At 35.4% G+C, this 15,769-nt stretch overlaps 2 protein-coding genes across 2 annotated transcripts; one reads left to right on the top strand and one right to left on the bottom strand.

Moving 5' to 3' along the window:
* Positions 1 to 289: 289 nt before the first annotated feature.
* LOC113736407 (uncharacterized) lies at positions 290 to 5,574 on the bottom strand. Its single transcript, XM_027263352.2, has 7 exons — positions 4,814 to 5,574; positions 4,385 to 4,487; positions 3,683 to 4,209; positions 3,440 to 3,533; positions 2,463 to 3,328; positions 873 to 977; positions 290 to 776 (listed from the first exon to the last, which is right to left on the bottom strand). The coding sequence occupies exons 1-7, from the start codon at positions 5,459 to 5,461 to the stop codon at positions 693 to 695; spliced, it is 2,427 nt and encodes an 808-aa protein (XP_027119153.2). The 5' UTR covers positions 5,462 to 5,574; the 3' UTR covers positions 290 to 692.
* An 8,089-nt stretch (positions 5,575 to 13,663) lies between these two features.
* LOC113737319 (UDP-glycosyltransferase 75C1-like) lies at positions 13,664 to 15,076 on the top strand. Its single transcript, XM_027264567.2, has one exon. The coding sequence runs from the start codon at positions 13,664 to 13,666 to the stop codon at positions 15,074 to 15,076; it is 1,413 nt and encodes a 470-aa protein (XP_027120368.2).
* Positions 15,077 to 15,769: the final 693 nt, after the last annotated feature.

Below are 15,769 nucleotides of genomic sequence, written 5' to 3'. Positions count from 1 at the left end.
AACTATGCATGAACAGTTGCATAAATTTAATTTGCAACTAAAAGTGGGACAGGTTAGGTTGGTTTTAGTTCAATCATTGATGACAAATTTTACTAAAAGACCAATTCTTTGCTTGTTTGATCAATTTAACTGATCAGTAAAATGAGGAAGGAAGCAGGGGAGAGTTAGCCAGGCAGGGCAAGTGCGATTTGTTAATCACAGAAATGAAACTAGAAGACAAATCTACAACGCATCTCCGTAGAAATTGCATGTTTACACGAACTGAAGCATAGATGTTAATTAACAGAAAGAAGCCGAAAGAAATCTTGACATGTTTATGAAGTTTTTTGTCCTTAAGAATGTCAAAATTCTTAAATGAAAGCCAGGTGTAATCTTTCCTAAATAGATAGGCAAAAAAAAAAAAAAAAATTTACCCTGTACATACAAATGTATAAAAAGTATGCTGCACTTCGCCTTACCATCATTTAACACTAAAAATCCTGTGTCCAACGCATAATTACTGAAACAAGTTAAGGTGTGTAACTACAATAAGACCTGTCTCTGCAGCCAAAGCTGCCACTGAGTGCTAAGATACTAACAGTCTGCCAGAAGATGCACCACTCTATCTTGCTTCAGCATTCTGCAGGCAGCTAGCATGTATATGAACTTTTGAGCTTCTAAAATCACTCTCTTTTTGCTCTCCATTTGGGTGATTAGGGTCTTGCTGAAAGGTCCCTGCTTGGAATAGACTTTTCTTCAATACATCTGGAAAATGTCACCCCCGGGGGCTGCAGGGGCTGGGACATCACAGCACGTAAGAAAGTATTCAGTAATAAATGATTATACAAGTTGAGTAAATAAAGAAGCATTAGCAAACAGTAATTGCCACTTACTGTGATTCTGCAATGCACATTCAGATCATCAATCATTTGGCCAAGGCGTTGTTTGGCCTGTTGCTCTGTTTTCAATGCTTTTTGACACGCTTCTCTCACCAGAAGCTGAAACCATGAATTATAAAAACGATCAGATGCTTGGACATCTACAGCTTTTCCCAATATAAAATGGGGACAAGTTCATTTTGTCATATTAGAGAGAAAAGAGTCAAGACAGTGCATAACATAATAGTTAGGCTTACACAACCATATCAGCATTGGAGCTCATCAATGCATAAAACATAGACTGATACTGATTGAAACTCTTTTCCCGATTTTCTTGAAAAGTCAAAGTAGCTCAAGTATTGATACTAATTTAAAGCATAAAAGCAACATGCATGATTTATGTTTCAGATTTAGTGTCAGATGGCTGGTAAGTAGTCACACTGGTGGTGAACCCAACAAAGAGAAGATCATACTGAATGCATGTTTAAAGTACAGATCCAGTGTTAAACATCTTCACTGGAAGTCAAGTAAATCCACCAGATTGTAACTTGAGAAGTACAAGAATTCATGTTTTTAGCTATATAAACCCTATGTCAGGAAATATTAGATGTATGTTCCAACAGTGAATACCAGGTAAGTTTACATGATCCGTATAGCATGAAGTCTCAACTTTCTTTATGGATCTCATATGATTAAGTATGATCAGGACATATTTTTTAGAGCATATTTTAACACAGGACTCCCCACTGTTAGATTGAGGAGCATCTGAAATAAATATTCACGGATCCACCTGAGCAAACATTGTCTTCTAAGGGTGCTTACTGCATGGGACAATCACTGAATTTTACATGAAGATGAAAAAGAGTTACGAGCAAAAGACAAGCATCTGAGCATAGAACTAGGTTTAATTTTAGAAGATGGGAAAAGATGCCCTTGTTGGATAGAGTTCAGCAACCATGCACCCTAATAACTAAAAAAGCAGGACGATGCAGTAGAAGATGCATCAATATGCTCCTTTATGCAAAATGGTCCTGATGACAACCTTGTCAGGTCTACTAGGTTTGTGTATCAGTAATTCAAAGTGAGTTCCTTGGGCAAATTCAACTAGTAGGGCATCAAACTGGCAAAGATAAAAAGTTAAAATAATCTAGTGAGAAATCTAGCTGCAGACTTGCAGATTATTTAAAAACTAGTGTGTTGAGAAATTATGAAAAGAATCACTACACTTCAGCCCCAAATTTTCTCAGATTAAGTTAAAGCTATGAGTACAGAATTGCTTTCAATCTAAACACCAAGACAGCATATAGACAAGGTTCTGAGCAATCTGCATGTTCCTCACCCGTCATGAAAGATAAGACAAAGGACTTTGAAATGAAAGAGCATTGGATTTCAGCTGGACACAGTGTTATGCATTTCACTCGAATGAGAATGCGAAAGAGAACAAGATTGAGTCGGGCAACTCTTTCAGTACAGAAAGCCAGAGATCCAAAAGAATGCACCAAAGATGATGCAAACAGTTAGGAGATCGACTCTGACTAGCACAAAGACTAAACAAGAAGGGCAAAACTTGCATGAGAGGTATATTATTAATATGTGCGGTTATACCTTATTGAAGGGGAAGGCACCAAGTTTGCTGCCATCAACTGCAGATGTTTCCAACAAATTTCGAAGCTCAGCTAATTCGTCAATCAAACCCAGAGCTACTTCTTCAGCATCAAGCATTTGATTTCTTGAGAATTCAAAAGCTCTTTTGGCATGCAGGCGAAAGGCAGCACAGTTCAGACAATTGCACAGCCCTCTGCATCCTCTTGGATTTCTCTTTAATATTCCTTTTATAGAACTATCAGTTCCTTGAAAGGAAAAAACTCCAACTCCTGATGAGTATTGGTCCAAAGAGAGAGATCTGATATTGGCAGCTTTGCTGTTGTTATTATCCAGGCCCTCAACCAGGCTGTTTTTTCCAATATCAACTTGTTCATGCTGCGAGAACTCCAGTAGGGATCCTTTAGGCAAAGAGTCATCCTTAATGGCGGAGCATGATGTCTCTGTTAAACAGTTAGTTTCACCATCACAAACTCTGAAATCAGCTGTAGGGAGTACTACTTCCAAATCTCTGGGATTATTCAATTGACCATGTGTACAAGTTGAAGAACTTTCCACCTGCAAACAATTCAGCATATCACGTTGAGAGATATTCTCAGAAGATGCAGGGTTAGACTTCCCATTAGAACTGCGGGAACTGGAGAAGGGAGTTGACAAATCTAGGCAGACGTCATCAGATGAACCATCAATGGAATGGACCTTGACAGCAATTGGACAACATGGTTCATCATTTTTAGCTTCTTTCTCCTGGAATATGTCAACTTCATTCTTATTCAAGAAGGCATCCTTATTTGAAGAAGCCAATAGTGGTGAACGCTGATCATTCTCCATCTTCCGTATATTAGGAGATTGATCAATGTTGGTAGAACCTACAAGAAGAAATTGGTATAATAAAGATTAGTTTGTGAAAGACTCTGCATGCTGATTTGAGATTTAGTTGCTCTGAACAAGAGAAAAGAAAAGAGATATCATTGATTTACTGTTGGCAACATCCATCAGAAAGGGCAATAATCTTCTGTAGCTGAAGGAGCTTGAAGTTTTGAATATTTTCGACCGAGAACATGGATTAAGAATCTGTGCAGTGTCAAGACATCTTAATTAGCAAATTCAACCACTTCGAGAATCTCAGATCATATATCTGGAACATTGCAAGGTGCTAAAATATTGATCTTCAACTTCCAATTACATTAAGCATATGAACCAAGAACGGAGAAACTGCTTACCATTTTAGTCATTGAAATGGTGTTATTTCTTCTAGGACTCCCATGCAAATTCTCATGCAAGAATGTTTGATTGCTGCACATACTTCCATTTGCTGGATGCCCAAGGATGTGATTCCCAGTCTTCAAATTGTTAATTTCTCCATTTGCCCTATCATCATGATCATGAATCTCGCTCAAAATGGTGGCATCAGGTGGTGTTGTCTGTACACAATCTTCGATCGATTTATCACCTCTAGCTAAACCATTTTCATTAGCAATCCCCTCCACAAATGAGCTGACATTTTCTTCAGTTTGAAGCAACTTCTTGTTGGGATCATTCGGATCCTGCTCCCTTACATGAAGGTTGTTTTTGACATTCTCAATATCTCTTTTCTCCAACAATTTATTATCATCAATATGTTGACCAACATCCTTGGTTTTAGCATTCTCAGTATCCATCAGAGCTGATGACACAGTATAATCTACATTACTCAGGTTTTGAACTTGGCAAGAAAAATCTTTGTCAACAATTTCAATTCTTGAAGTACCTATAAACAAAATACAGAGAATGTTAACAATGATGTCTATCAATTCTTTTTTTTTTTTTTCCACTAATTCTACATTCGATCCATATCATCTACTACATAACCAAGAAAAAGAAACCTCTCTTCTGATACATTTGCAACTACTTGTAAGGACTGCTCAAAGGGGGAAGAACTTAACCAGAATCATCCTTCGCCATGTCCATTAGAAATGGTAGCAATCTTCTATAGCTGAAAGAGCTTGGAGACTTGAAAACCTTCCTTCGAGACAAGGAATTGAGTATCTATACAAGAAATTCCACATCAAATTCTACCATTAGCCCAGAAAACACAAAAAAGGACAACAAAAAGAAAGCAAAATAATACCAAAATTAAGACTAATAGTAATTGGGCATCATCTACTAAAGGATCTATGGCTAGAAATAGAATTGCAGTAAAAAATTAACAAATAATCTCATTCTCTCTTCCATTTAGTCCATCTAATTCCAAGGCACAAAAATTGCAAAATTTAAGCTCCCATTGAGTGTTCATATACACCATTTTCCTTACAAAGATCAATTAAAACAATCATACAAAAACAGAATATAGAAAAACTAAACAAATTTATTACCATTCCAGAGTTAGAAACTTTGTTGAACCCATTTTTTTCCTTGACAGGTGAGGTTATCTTGCTCAAATCCACCTCATCCTCCTTACTGGCAGGCCCATGACTTTCCGTTCCCGGTTCAGGATCCCTTGAACCCGGATCAACACTTTCTTTTTTCTCATTCCTCCCTTCCTTTTGGTTAGCCACACCAAAGCCCGCCCAGGAGCCCAAATCTGGATCCAAACCCTTTACCCCCAACTCAAGATCTCCAAAATTCTCCAACACTTTAGAGGACCCATTACAATTCTCTTCCCCAAAATCAAATCCCACCCGACAAGTACCGTTCTCCTCTTCAACAACTGCAGTAGTGGGTGAGAACACTCTTCGGGCCCGGGCCCGAAGATCCTTAATGGACAAGTCCAATGCAGCTTCATTTTCTACTATCTCGTAGTGGACCCTTTTGGGTTTCTTGAGAGGAGAAATTTGCAGCAATTTCTGGTGATAAATTGACTTATCAGAGGTAGTATCCGTCCAGGTCCGGCCGGAGCGGTTTTGGTGGAAATGAACTTGAGATTTGCTGCGAGTGAATCTGCCCATGAAGGGGTTTGAAGATGTTTTCAATGAGTAGTATTGCTTCCGTTTTCGGGGACGAATCTGCAATGATTTCTCCATGGCTGCTCAAAGAACGATTGATCGAAGTTGAGGGAGGAGAGGGCTGAAAGAATAGTGGTTTTTGTTTGGCGGGAAGATGCCAGGGATGGGGATAGGATTTGGCGGGAAGTTTAGTAGTGGATGAAGCTATTGGCGGGAGATTTTCTTGGTGGCTGTTATATATATATAAAAAAAAAATAATAATAAAATGCTTATTGGTATGATGATTTGTTATTAATAAATGCAAGTGAAGATTGCAAGATTTTTTTTTTGATATAGATGCATATGATTTATTAGATGTAATGCAGAAATAAAAAAAAAAGTCGGGCTATTATAATTATTTTTCTTGTTTTAATACATGGTGAGTGAGATGTAATTTCAACTAGTAGGAGTAATAGGCAATGTTTTGAAACTTGGACCGGTGGGTGAATTGGTAAAGTGTCCGGGTCAAGATTCAACTGGTTTAACCCTAGTTCATTGATTTTTTTTATTTTAAAAAATAAGAAATAACAAATAAGTAGAAAATATGTAAAATCAACACAAAAACCATAAATTTTGTTATATCTTCTAGAGAAGATTTACTAATCTAGTACCTTCTAATTCATCCCCAAATAAAAGAAAAAGTATTTCATAAAAAAAATTAAGGAATCAAAAAAATTATGAACAAATTTATCCAATATCTTAAATTAAACAAAGAAGAGTTTAACTTTCTTAACTCAATAACAAATCTAATAGGATTTGTAATATCAGATTTGTATATTAGATTTGTAAAATTAATGAAAAAAATCATGAATATGAAAAGAAATGATGGATGAGGAAAAGGAAAACAAGTGTGTTTCGTTATCTATTGAACTCAACTTCATCATTATCTTCACCACCAATAATGTAAAAGAAATGAAAAAATAGAAGGGGGCCAAAAAAAAAAGGGAGATGAGTGAGATTGGAGTATGGCTCTCAGATGTGAGATTTTTGGAAGAGTAAGAATTAAGGTTTTTTAAGTTTTTAGTTGGATTTAAGGCTGCATACAACTAGACCGAGCTCCAGTTAAACATCAGTGGATTGTTATCATATGTGAGTCGAGTTCGAAATTGATATTTTCGCAAGCTCGATAGCTTGACGAGCCGCTTGATTAGCTCGAGTGCATATGAAATTACATAATTGCCTCTCTATCAATTACAATTTACAATAATTCCGATTTCCTAAATACAATTTCGAGTTGACTTTGACCTGCTTGTGATCTAGAAAATCGAACACAACTCAAGTTGACAATTCGAATTGCTCACAAGCCAAAAATTGAGTTTCAGCTCGCAAGTCTTGTTGACTCGAGTTTGAACCTGCTTTTTCCTTAGTCGAGTTCAGATTGAACTCCAATTTCTTGACTTGTCGAACTCGGGTTCGAACTTGAGCCCACACATAAACAAGTTGATTTAGACTCTATAAATTCAAAATTCGACTTAATTCGATTCGTTTGCAACTCTCGTGTTTTTAAATTGGGCTAACTAAGATTTTTTTTTTATTGAGAGAAATATTGGCCCATCAAGTTAACTAATCAACTTAGTTGTACTAGATGACTATTAGCTATAGTTGTTTGGCTTTGACAAAGCCCAAAAGCTTACAAAAATTGAGCAACCCACAAAAAAGTCCAAGTCAAAATTCAAAAAACGAGACTTGACCAATTTTAACTGATTCATTTCGATTTAGCGGTTTCGACCGGCTCTAATTGGTTTTTTTAACTTCCTAGGTTTCTCTTAGAATCGGACCGGCACCACGGCCAGTTTGGGGTCCAATTGATTTAATCGACTGGTTTGATTCGATTCTAAAAACACTGGTTGTTGGTTGTAGGGTTGTAAATGAATTGAATTAAAATGATTAACTTTTTGAACTTAGGTGTTTGCCTCGATTTAACATTTGAATGGCTCAAGTTCGATTTGAGAGCTCAAAAATTTATTTAATTTTACAAATTTTTAATATAATTTTATCAATAATGCATATATAATATCTACACTATAAAATAATAAATGTATAAATTATTGTAAAATATTAAGCAAAAATATAAAAATATAGTCAAACCTTGTGAGCCTTAACAAACTAAATATATACAAATTCATATTTGATTGATATTTTAATCAAATATCAACTCTTGTTTGAAGCAAGGTCTTGAAACCTAGACCGTTTAGTGAACCGAAAATCTTATTGGATCAAGGGTTATTGGTTCAATTGTTAGGCCAACTGTAATCGAGCCGTTATTGACCCATGATGTTATAAATATGTCATAAATAATTAATATGTTATTTTTATTATTATATGGATCATTACAAACTAAAAAAGGACTAACTCTCATAAAACATGATATTTTATAATATTAAAAATAAAAAAGCTTACGAATTTATGAATAAAAATTGAAAAGTTTATACAAAAATTAAGCTACAATATATATAGTAGAATTGCAATAATGTTTTTTAGATAGAAATATAAAATTTAGTAAAAAAATTTGAAGTTTTAAATAATTTAGAACTAAACTATAATTTTTAGAAGGTGAAATACCACAATAATATATATTGCAAAAATTTAGGGTGGCTTTGTAATCTAAATAAAACAAAAGGATTAGATGAAAAATATAAGAAAAGTAGATAGGAGCTGCACAACGTGTATCAAGAGTGGGCCTTGCTTCTTGAATTGAAATCAAGATCCAGACGATTTAGTGAAAATTGTCCCGATTTGTTGGTTCACTGATTGAACTGGACGGTGCAGCTAGTTCTTTCAAAATAAAGTAGTTTTTTGACTAATTGGTTTCAGCCTAAACTTAGCCCAAAAAACTATCCGGTCGACGGTTCGATTGAGCGATCCGGGCTAGATTTTCAAAATATCGGTTCGAAGTCGAACTCGAGTTCATTAAAAATTGAAGTCAAACAAACCTTTAATAAATCGAGTTCAAACTATTCATTAAGGATTTGATTAGTTTACAACCCTACTTAGTTGTATTTTAGTAGTTTGATAAGATAGTTTTTAGTGGGTAACCTATTCACTAGCATCTTGCTTATAAAAAGCGACTCGCAAGTACTTAATTCAGTTAATTGGCTTTATATAGATGCATCGGTTATTCTTTTTTATTTTTTTGAAAAACATATGCATCGATTATTCTAAAACAAGTTAGATCTCAACTATTCTTTGTTAATTTAGTTTCAATACTTTTGTTGTGAATAAATTTCTATATGTATAAAATGAATTAATCTTTCCTATACACTGTCAGTATTGGATGAATAACAAGTATGTAACGTTTAAATTTGAAATTCAACCTTTGCACATATGTCATGAATCCAACGTTGATAGTATATAAACCGTCAATATATATATAAGATTTACTCCTATAAAATTACCTTTTTGTTGCAAATATGCTTGTAAAACTATACATAATATGTCTTACAAGGTTAGTTTTAAACACATTCATGATGCTTGCAAAAATGTAGTCGAACTAGTTTAGGATTTCAAGTTGCCTAGATCCTAACTCCTTCGAACTAGCGTACTACGAGTTTGTTCTAGTTTGTTCCAAGTTTGCAAAAACTAATTATAGAGAAAAATTATGGTTTGAAATAATCAAACTAGCACACACTCTGCATGAAGGTCCTAGTATAATACACTCGTTACGTCTCGCAAACGTACACTTCAGATTTTTACTTTCGTCATCTACCTCTCTTCCTCTTTTGTTTGTCTTTCAAGTAAAAGCATAGCAAGAAAAGAAAAAGATTTGGAAAACTTGCATGTATTATAACTCAGGATTTCTATTTTATGTTGAGTCGTCATTGTAGATATAAGATGTTAGCCAGATACTAGTGCAAATCAACAAGAGACTCATCATAATTTTCTCAATAAATTTACGGTGGACTGTGATGTAATACCACCTAAAAATTGGATAGATAAATATTAAAATCTTAAATTTGGGGAAAAAGTATTGGGGCAGGTTGAAATCTGATGCCAAATTGTTCCTCCAACAAGTCCAAATTAAGAAAATTTGCTGGACTATTAGGGAAGCTACCAAATAGTCCATTGCTTGGGGCTTTATGTGCAATTAGTATCTTACCGTATAGAGTGGGAGTTGGAGCTTCCAAATTTTGTACAAGCATTACTGTGTATAAAAAAAAAAAAAATCCAAAAGAGGTTCCAAAGCACCCCTTTGATTTAGTCAGATTCTTATACATACTAGTCCTTTATACACAGTCTCTTTAGACTCCCCTCTGTAAATTAGGAGTGGATTAGATTATAAAAATATTATCATTGCTGTAAACAAAAATTACTGTGTAAAGATTCTTAAGTTTGCTATAATGAAATCTCGGTTACTTTGTGGTAAAAACAAAATTACAAAGCTTTTCAATCCCTCTTTTAGGTGTACGTTTGACTCGACATGATAGGTATGACCCATGTAAAACAAGTTGTGCACAGTGCTATCCAAATTGAAATGCCTCTACATATAATTTTCTTTTTGTGTTTTTGGCTTTTCGTTGCACTATTTTCTCTTTCAAGTAGGTAGTTGTCTAACTACGTCTTGTCACAAGTGCATCAAACGATGAGAGGTGGCTCCAAAGAGTATAATATTGTTGCTTTGCTTAACTTTAATTTTCCTCCGTTAATAATAACTCATGCCCAAACATGCTCCAAAGCATGTTTAACATATTTGTCTTAGTTTATGGAGCAAGAGAAAAAAAGACCATTAGAACGGTATCTATGAACGTTTTTCATGCCTCTTCCACGACTTTCATAAACGTGCAATGTAGGATCCAAACCATAGCCTCGCCTACCATTACTTTCCGAGGCTATCATTTGATGCCCATGGTAACTTTCCAACAAACGTTAAATGGAAGAAATCTAAACCTGATCCTCAATCCAATCCAAAATGTAATTACTGACTTTTGGGTTCGACTAAAGGACTTAAATCTCACTCACTCAACCCTCACTGGACCGATGTGAGAGAAAGGGGAAAGGGAAATACTCGCACTCTTGGTTATGCCCATGGTAACTTGGCATAGCTGAGATGTGCCTCTTTGTCAGACTAGAGCTGGCTGATGTAATGCTCTGCTACTTACTGTGACAGTAATTTTGAATTGTGATTTTTATAAAAAAGTTTTAAATTTTTTATAAATATATTTTTTAATTATTATTTTATTTTTTATACATCAAATCATTATAATATATTTTTATTTACAAAATCTCTTAAATATAAAAATCCAAACGCGACTTACTTAGGGGCTGATTAAAGATTTCTCTTATAGCCATAAATGCTCCTCGATTTTCCATAATCCGTACTAATCCCATGGACTATAATAAATGCCAGTCCGTTCTCTTTTTTTTTTTTTTTTTTTTTTTGTCGACGGAGTGGGGTGTCCGGGTCAAGTCCGTAAAGGCGGCCCGACTAATCCCCACTTCGGCCCGGCCCAGCGCCCCAACCGGACCTAGTACGTTAAATGCACGGCGAACTGATGTTGCTGCGGAGGTTCGACCCCAGGACCTAACGGTCCCGAGGAAGAGGCGCCAACCACCAGCTCATTCACGTGGGGGCCGTTCTCATACAGTCATACTTGAAGGTAACTAACTGACTGCTTCTCCCTCCCATAACTCCCCAGCTCTATTATTACTTTGATCACCAACTTAGGCATCAAAATTATTTCAAGGGATATTTTCTATCTCACTGTGTTCAGAAGGCAAGAAGTTCAGCTTAGATAGCTCGACTCTATCAATTTCCTGCTCGCACATATGCATAATTTACTATCAGTCACCGATAGTTGTAGATCTCAACTCTGAAAATTCTCTAACAAAATAAAAAACGCCCATTCAAGCTCGTCAAAGTTTCATCTGAATTAAGACGAATGCATTATAAGAATACCCCACTGGTGTCTCTACATCTTTTTTGTTTGCAGACGTAGGCAATAATGGACCAAAGATTCTTAGCTAAGGCAAGACTCTTGGTAGGAATCAATATACTACCCCTAAAGCCTTCTCAGTCTACACTCCTTGGAAGTATTCGTATACTACCCCATAATCGATCTTGTTCCCGACAGCCGTCAAACTAGTAGTTTCATCAGCATCATATGTAGTTGACTTGTTAAAAAATGCATCACAAGTACTTTTGTGTCTTTAGCTTCCGAGCAGCCAACATGTTCTGCACCTAAATACTTTTACAGCGGATGGAGTCACAAAAGCAACAGAACATTTCCTAGCCACGCTTTTCCATTGGCCTATTATGGGCAAAACCATAAATAGTGCTGGTGGATTGGGTCTGTTTTATTTTTTTTAGTGTGAATCAGAGGTTTCGATTACTCGAGTTCCAGATCTTTTACTTATATTTACTCCTCGTATCAGCTAATTCATCGCTCCCCGCTTTCTCTCCATTAGGAGTTGTATAAGATTGAGCCTTAAAGACGGAAGATATCTATTTATCTCCTATATTTAATTATCTACAATATTATAGTTTTTTTTTATAGGAATTTGATTGGAAATATGGAGAAGGACCACTTAAAACCAAATTTCCATGTTTGAGGCAAAGAAGACAATCTCGAATCCTCTCGCCAGGCAATGAAGATGAAGACTACTTAAAAATAAATAAATTTGAAAGGCGAAAAGAGCTGTTGAAATACTAAGAAATGATGCAAACATGACAAAATTTCAAGTCAAATTTTGCAACGCATTTGCTTTCTTCATTTCATTGTGATGTGTTTCATGTAGATTATAAAGTAAGTTTTTATATTCTTTCCATCATATACTATTACGACTTAATAAACACACTATCTAACCAAAAAGAAAAAAGTGTCCAAGTTTAATTAGTAACTTAGCCCTTTTTGAAATCAAGGGACTGAATAGAATATTGAGTGAAAGTGAAAGCCTTAAAGGACGTTTAAAGTCGTTTATTCTAAGCAACATAAAAAACGACCTACATGTGTGACTTCGTTAGCATAGTTCCTCTTCCGGATACCAAAACCATGATCTAGCACTCACTTCTGGAGAAGCATCATCTCTATTTACGTACTTTATAGGTGATCCTTGGCATGCCAGATAATGTCGATGACTCTGCATCTCTTGACACAATTAAAGATGAAATTATTAGACAATTTTAATACTAAAAACTGCTTAGTTTTGATTCCTTCCCGTTGGCTATCTTATTAATGTAAAAGCTCCTTATCCGTTTGGAGATTTGTAATAAGTTAGATTACTTACATTCTTATTGTTTAACTAATTCAAAACACACAAAATTAAGTTTTCAAAATCTAACAAAAATTTCGCAGGTGATTAATTAAATTTCATGGTTCATGTATAGGTAAAAGGAATTAGGATTTCTTAGAACACTTACTAATCGTTAGTACACCTAAATTACACTAAATTTACTATATGAATACATGCACTTATAACTAATGCACCATCATTTCGACACTTTTGAGTGTTAGTCAAGTTTAGTAGTGATCATGGCATAATAAGGGTCATTCATCTAATAAATGCAGAGATTATCAGCACAATTAAAATTGAGATCAATTCATCGAACCCTCAATTTCTCCCATCGGTGGAAAAATTTGGCTGTAATATTTCCTACGTCGGATTCAGTTTTCTTTCTGCACTCAGTTGCCGGTTGTCTTCACAGGAAAAATTCGGATTCAATGTATGAAAGAGTGATCTATTCAATTCAACCACAAACTTAAATAGTCAAATGCTTTACGTGATACTGCCATTTATGATCTAATGCTAATCATACCCTACCATCAATGAGTTGTGTCGTCCACTTTCGTGATCTAATTATCTGGAGTTGAATACGGTCAAATTTCTTTTCAGAATAGCTTTATTTAAGGGGTATCAAGTTTCTTGCCATTTGATTTTTTTCGAGGATAGTTTTACTTTATTTAAAAGGTATCAAATTTCTTACCACTTGATCCAACCACTGTTAACTAGACACTAATTAGTAGTCAAAGATAACTTACACACAAATTTTCATTCAAATGTAAATACTCACGTTTTATACCTCATTTCAAGCACTTGTTCTGATTTGAATTCATTTTTTTTCTTTTTACCTAAAGACAGCCACTAGAGTCCTTTTAACAAGTGGCCATCCACCATTGGGCCCGCAGTTGTTAGACGAGTTTAGACAAATCCTAGCTTCTATATAGCTGACTACTAGAACAATCAACCTTTCACAAGAATCCCCTGAAAAATTTCAATTACAATAACTTGTAGCTGGCCAACAAAAACATGGCCTATTGCCATACTCTCCTGGTAACCTTTCCAGGGCAAGGACAAATCAATCCAGCCCTTCAATTAGCCAAATCCCTACTCAAAATGGGAGTCAAGAAAGTCACCTTTTCAACTAGTATTTCAGCAACTCGAAGCATGGTCAAACTAGCCGGTTCATTGCCAGAAGATTTAAGCATTGTTCCTTTCTCTGATGGCTATGACAGTGGCTTTGCCTGGGGTTATGATGATATTGGAGATTTTATCTCTTCTCTGATTTCTAATGGTTCTCATGCCATTAAGGAACTTATCATGGCCAAAGCCAATGAGTGCCATCCGATCACTCATGTGGTCTACACTCCATTCATGTCTTGGGTACTTAAAATTTGTTATGAATATGGAATTTCAGCCACCTTTTTCTGGATTCAACCTGCTGCTGTTTTGGATATATACTTCTATTATTTCAATGGATACAGGGAGAAAATTGAAAACTTTATGAGAGGCGATATCATTGAATTAACATGGCTGCCATTGCTCAGTGATTGTGATTTACCCTCCTTCTTGCTGGATCCCTCCCCTGAAGTGAACAGGATTGCTGTAAGAGAGCTGAAGGACCATCTACAGCTGCTTGAAAAGGAAGAAAATGCTACAATTCTTGTAAACAGTTTTGATGGTCTAGAGTATGAGGCTTTAAGGGCTATGAAGAAGTTTAAAATGATGGCTATAGGGCCTTTAGTCCCTTCAGAATTTTTGGATGGTAAATATCCTTTGGGTGTTTCTTTTGGAGGTGATATGCTGCCTACATTGAAAGATTATGTCAAATGGATGAATTCGAAGCATGAGGGATCTTTGGTTTATGTAGCATTTGGGAGCTACTCAGAATTGTCTATGAAACAGATGGAGCAGATTGCACATGGTTTGTTGGAAAGCCAGAAGACATTTTTGTGGGTGATTAGAACATCATATAGTGGTGAGAAATTGGAGGAGAAGTTAAGCTGTAAAGATGAATTGGAAAAGCAAGGAATGATAGTTCCATGGTGTTCACAAATGGAGGTTCTATCACACCCTTGTGTGGGATGTTTTGTGACTCATTGTGGATGGAATTCATCTTTGGAGAGTATGGTTGCTGGGGTACCCGTTGTGGCAGTTCCACTTTGGAATGATCAAGCTACAAATGCAAAGTTTATTCAAGATGTTTGGAAGATTGGTGTAAGAGCTATTGCAAATGATGGAGGAGTTTTTGAGGCTAATGAAATTAAGAGATGCATAGAGCTTGTCATGGATGGTGGAAAGATAGGTGAAGAAATGAGAATCAATGCTAAAAAATGGCAGGGCTTGGCTAGAGAAGCTGCCAAAGATGGAGGTCCATCTAACATGAATCTTAGGACATTCGTGAATGAGCTTGGAGATGGTGTTACTAAAACTACTATCTGAAGAATCTTCATGAGTTTGTCCTCTTTAGTATTCCATTTCATGTGATTTTGATATTTTTAATGGATTATATGTTTGATGAATGGGAATCACTCCTTTCATTTCTTATAAATCTAAGTATATTACAAGGGATTAATTTTTTATGTATTGACAGTGTAGTGAATTTTTTTTATACTAATAGCTTTGAATGCATGACACATGCGCATGATTTGAATTCATTTGATGTGGCATGATCCACACCTGTTAATGTAAAAAAACAAAAAAATTGTACACTTTTGTATCATGGTCCATGTCTAGATAGACAATTTGCAATCTCACTTTTGTATCAATTTTTCAAGTATTAGTGTGGAATCACACTCACATACTTTGAGAAGTAATAGGCTCAAAAATACATAAACTTGTGGGTGTCTTTTCAGTAGATTTTTGGATTTTATGGCTCTTGCTTGACTTTATCCAAGAGTTTGGGGGTTGAATTATGAACGTTCTGAACTTAGAGGTATAAATATATATCTCTTAAATCTATTCAAGCTATGATACAGTCAATTCTATGAAGCTGAAAGGTGATTCAATAGATTTTCTACATTTTCATCGGTTTTGATGGATAGTTTATGGATGTCAAATTGCAGTTGTTGGATATGTTAAGGGCCTAATTGCAAATTATAGAAAAGTTTTCCAGATTTTCTTTTATTGTTATGA

This window comes from Coffea arabica, chromosome 3e (genome assembly GCF_036785885.1).
Source record: "Coffea arabica cultivar ET-39 chromosome 3e, Coffea Arabica ET-39 HiFi, whole genome shotgun sequence".
Lineage (NCBI taxonomy): Eukaryota > Viridiplantae > Streptophyta > Magnoliopsida > Gentianales > Rubiaceae > Coffea > Coffea arabica.
This window is presented reverse-complemented; position numbering and strand designations above follow the sequence as displayed.

Bases quoted from the DNA above. Each gene is read 5' to 3' on its own strand.
- LOC113736407 (XM_027263352.2), bottom strand. From the start codon at position 5,461: ATGGAGAAATCATTGCAGATTCGTCCCCGAAAACGGAAGCAATACTAC. The intron at 978-2,462 runs GTATAACCGCAC...TCATGGTTTCAG, and splicing joins GTGCCTTCCCCTTCAATAAG to CTTCTGGTGAGAGAAGCGTG. The intron at 777-872 runs GTAAGTGGCAAT...GTGATGTCCCAG, and splicing joins ATGTGCATTGCAGAATCACA to CCCCTGCAGCCCCCGGGGGT.
- LOC113737319 (XM_027264567.2), top strand. From the start codon at position 13,664: ATGGCCTATTGCCATACTCTCCTGGTAACCTTTCCAGGGCAAGGACAA.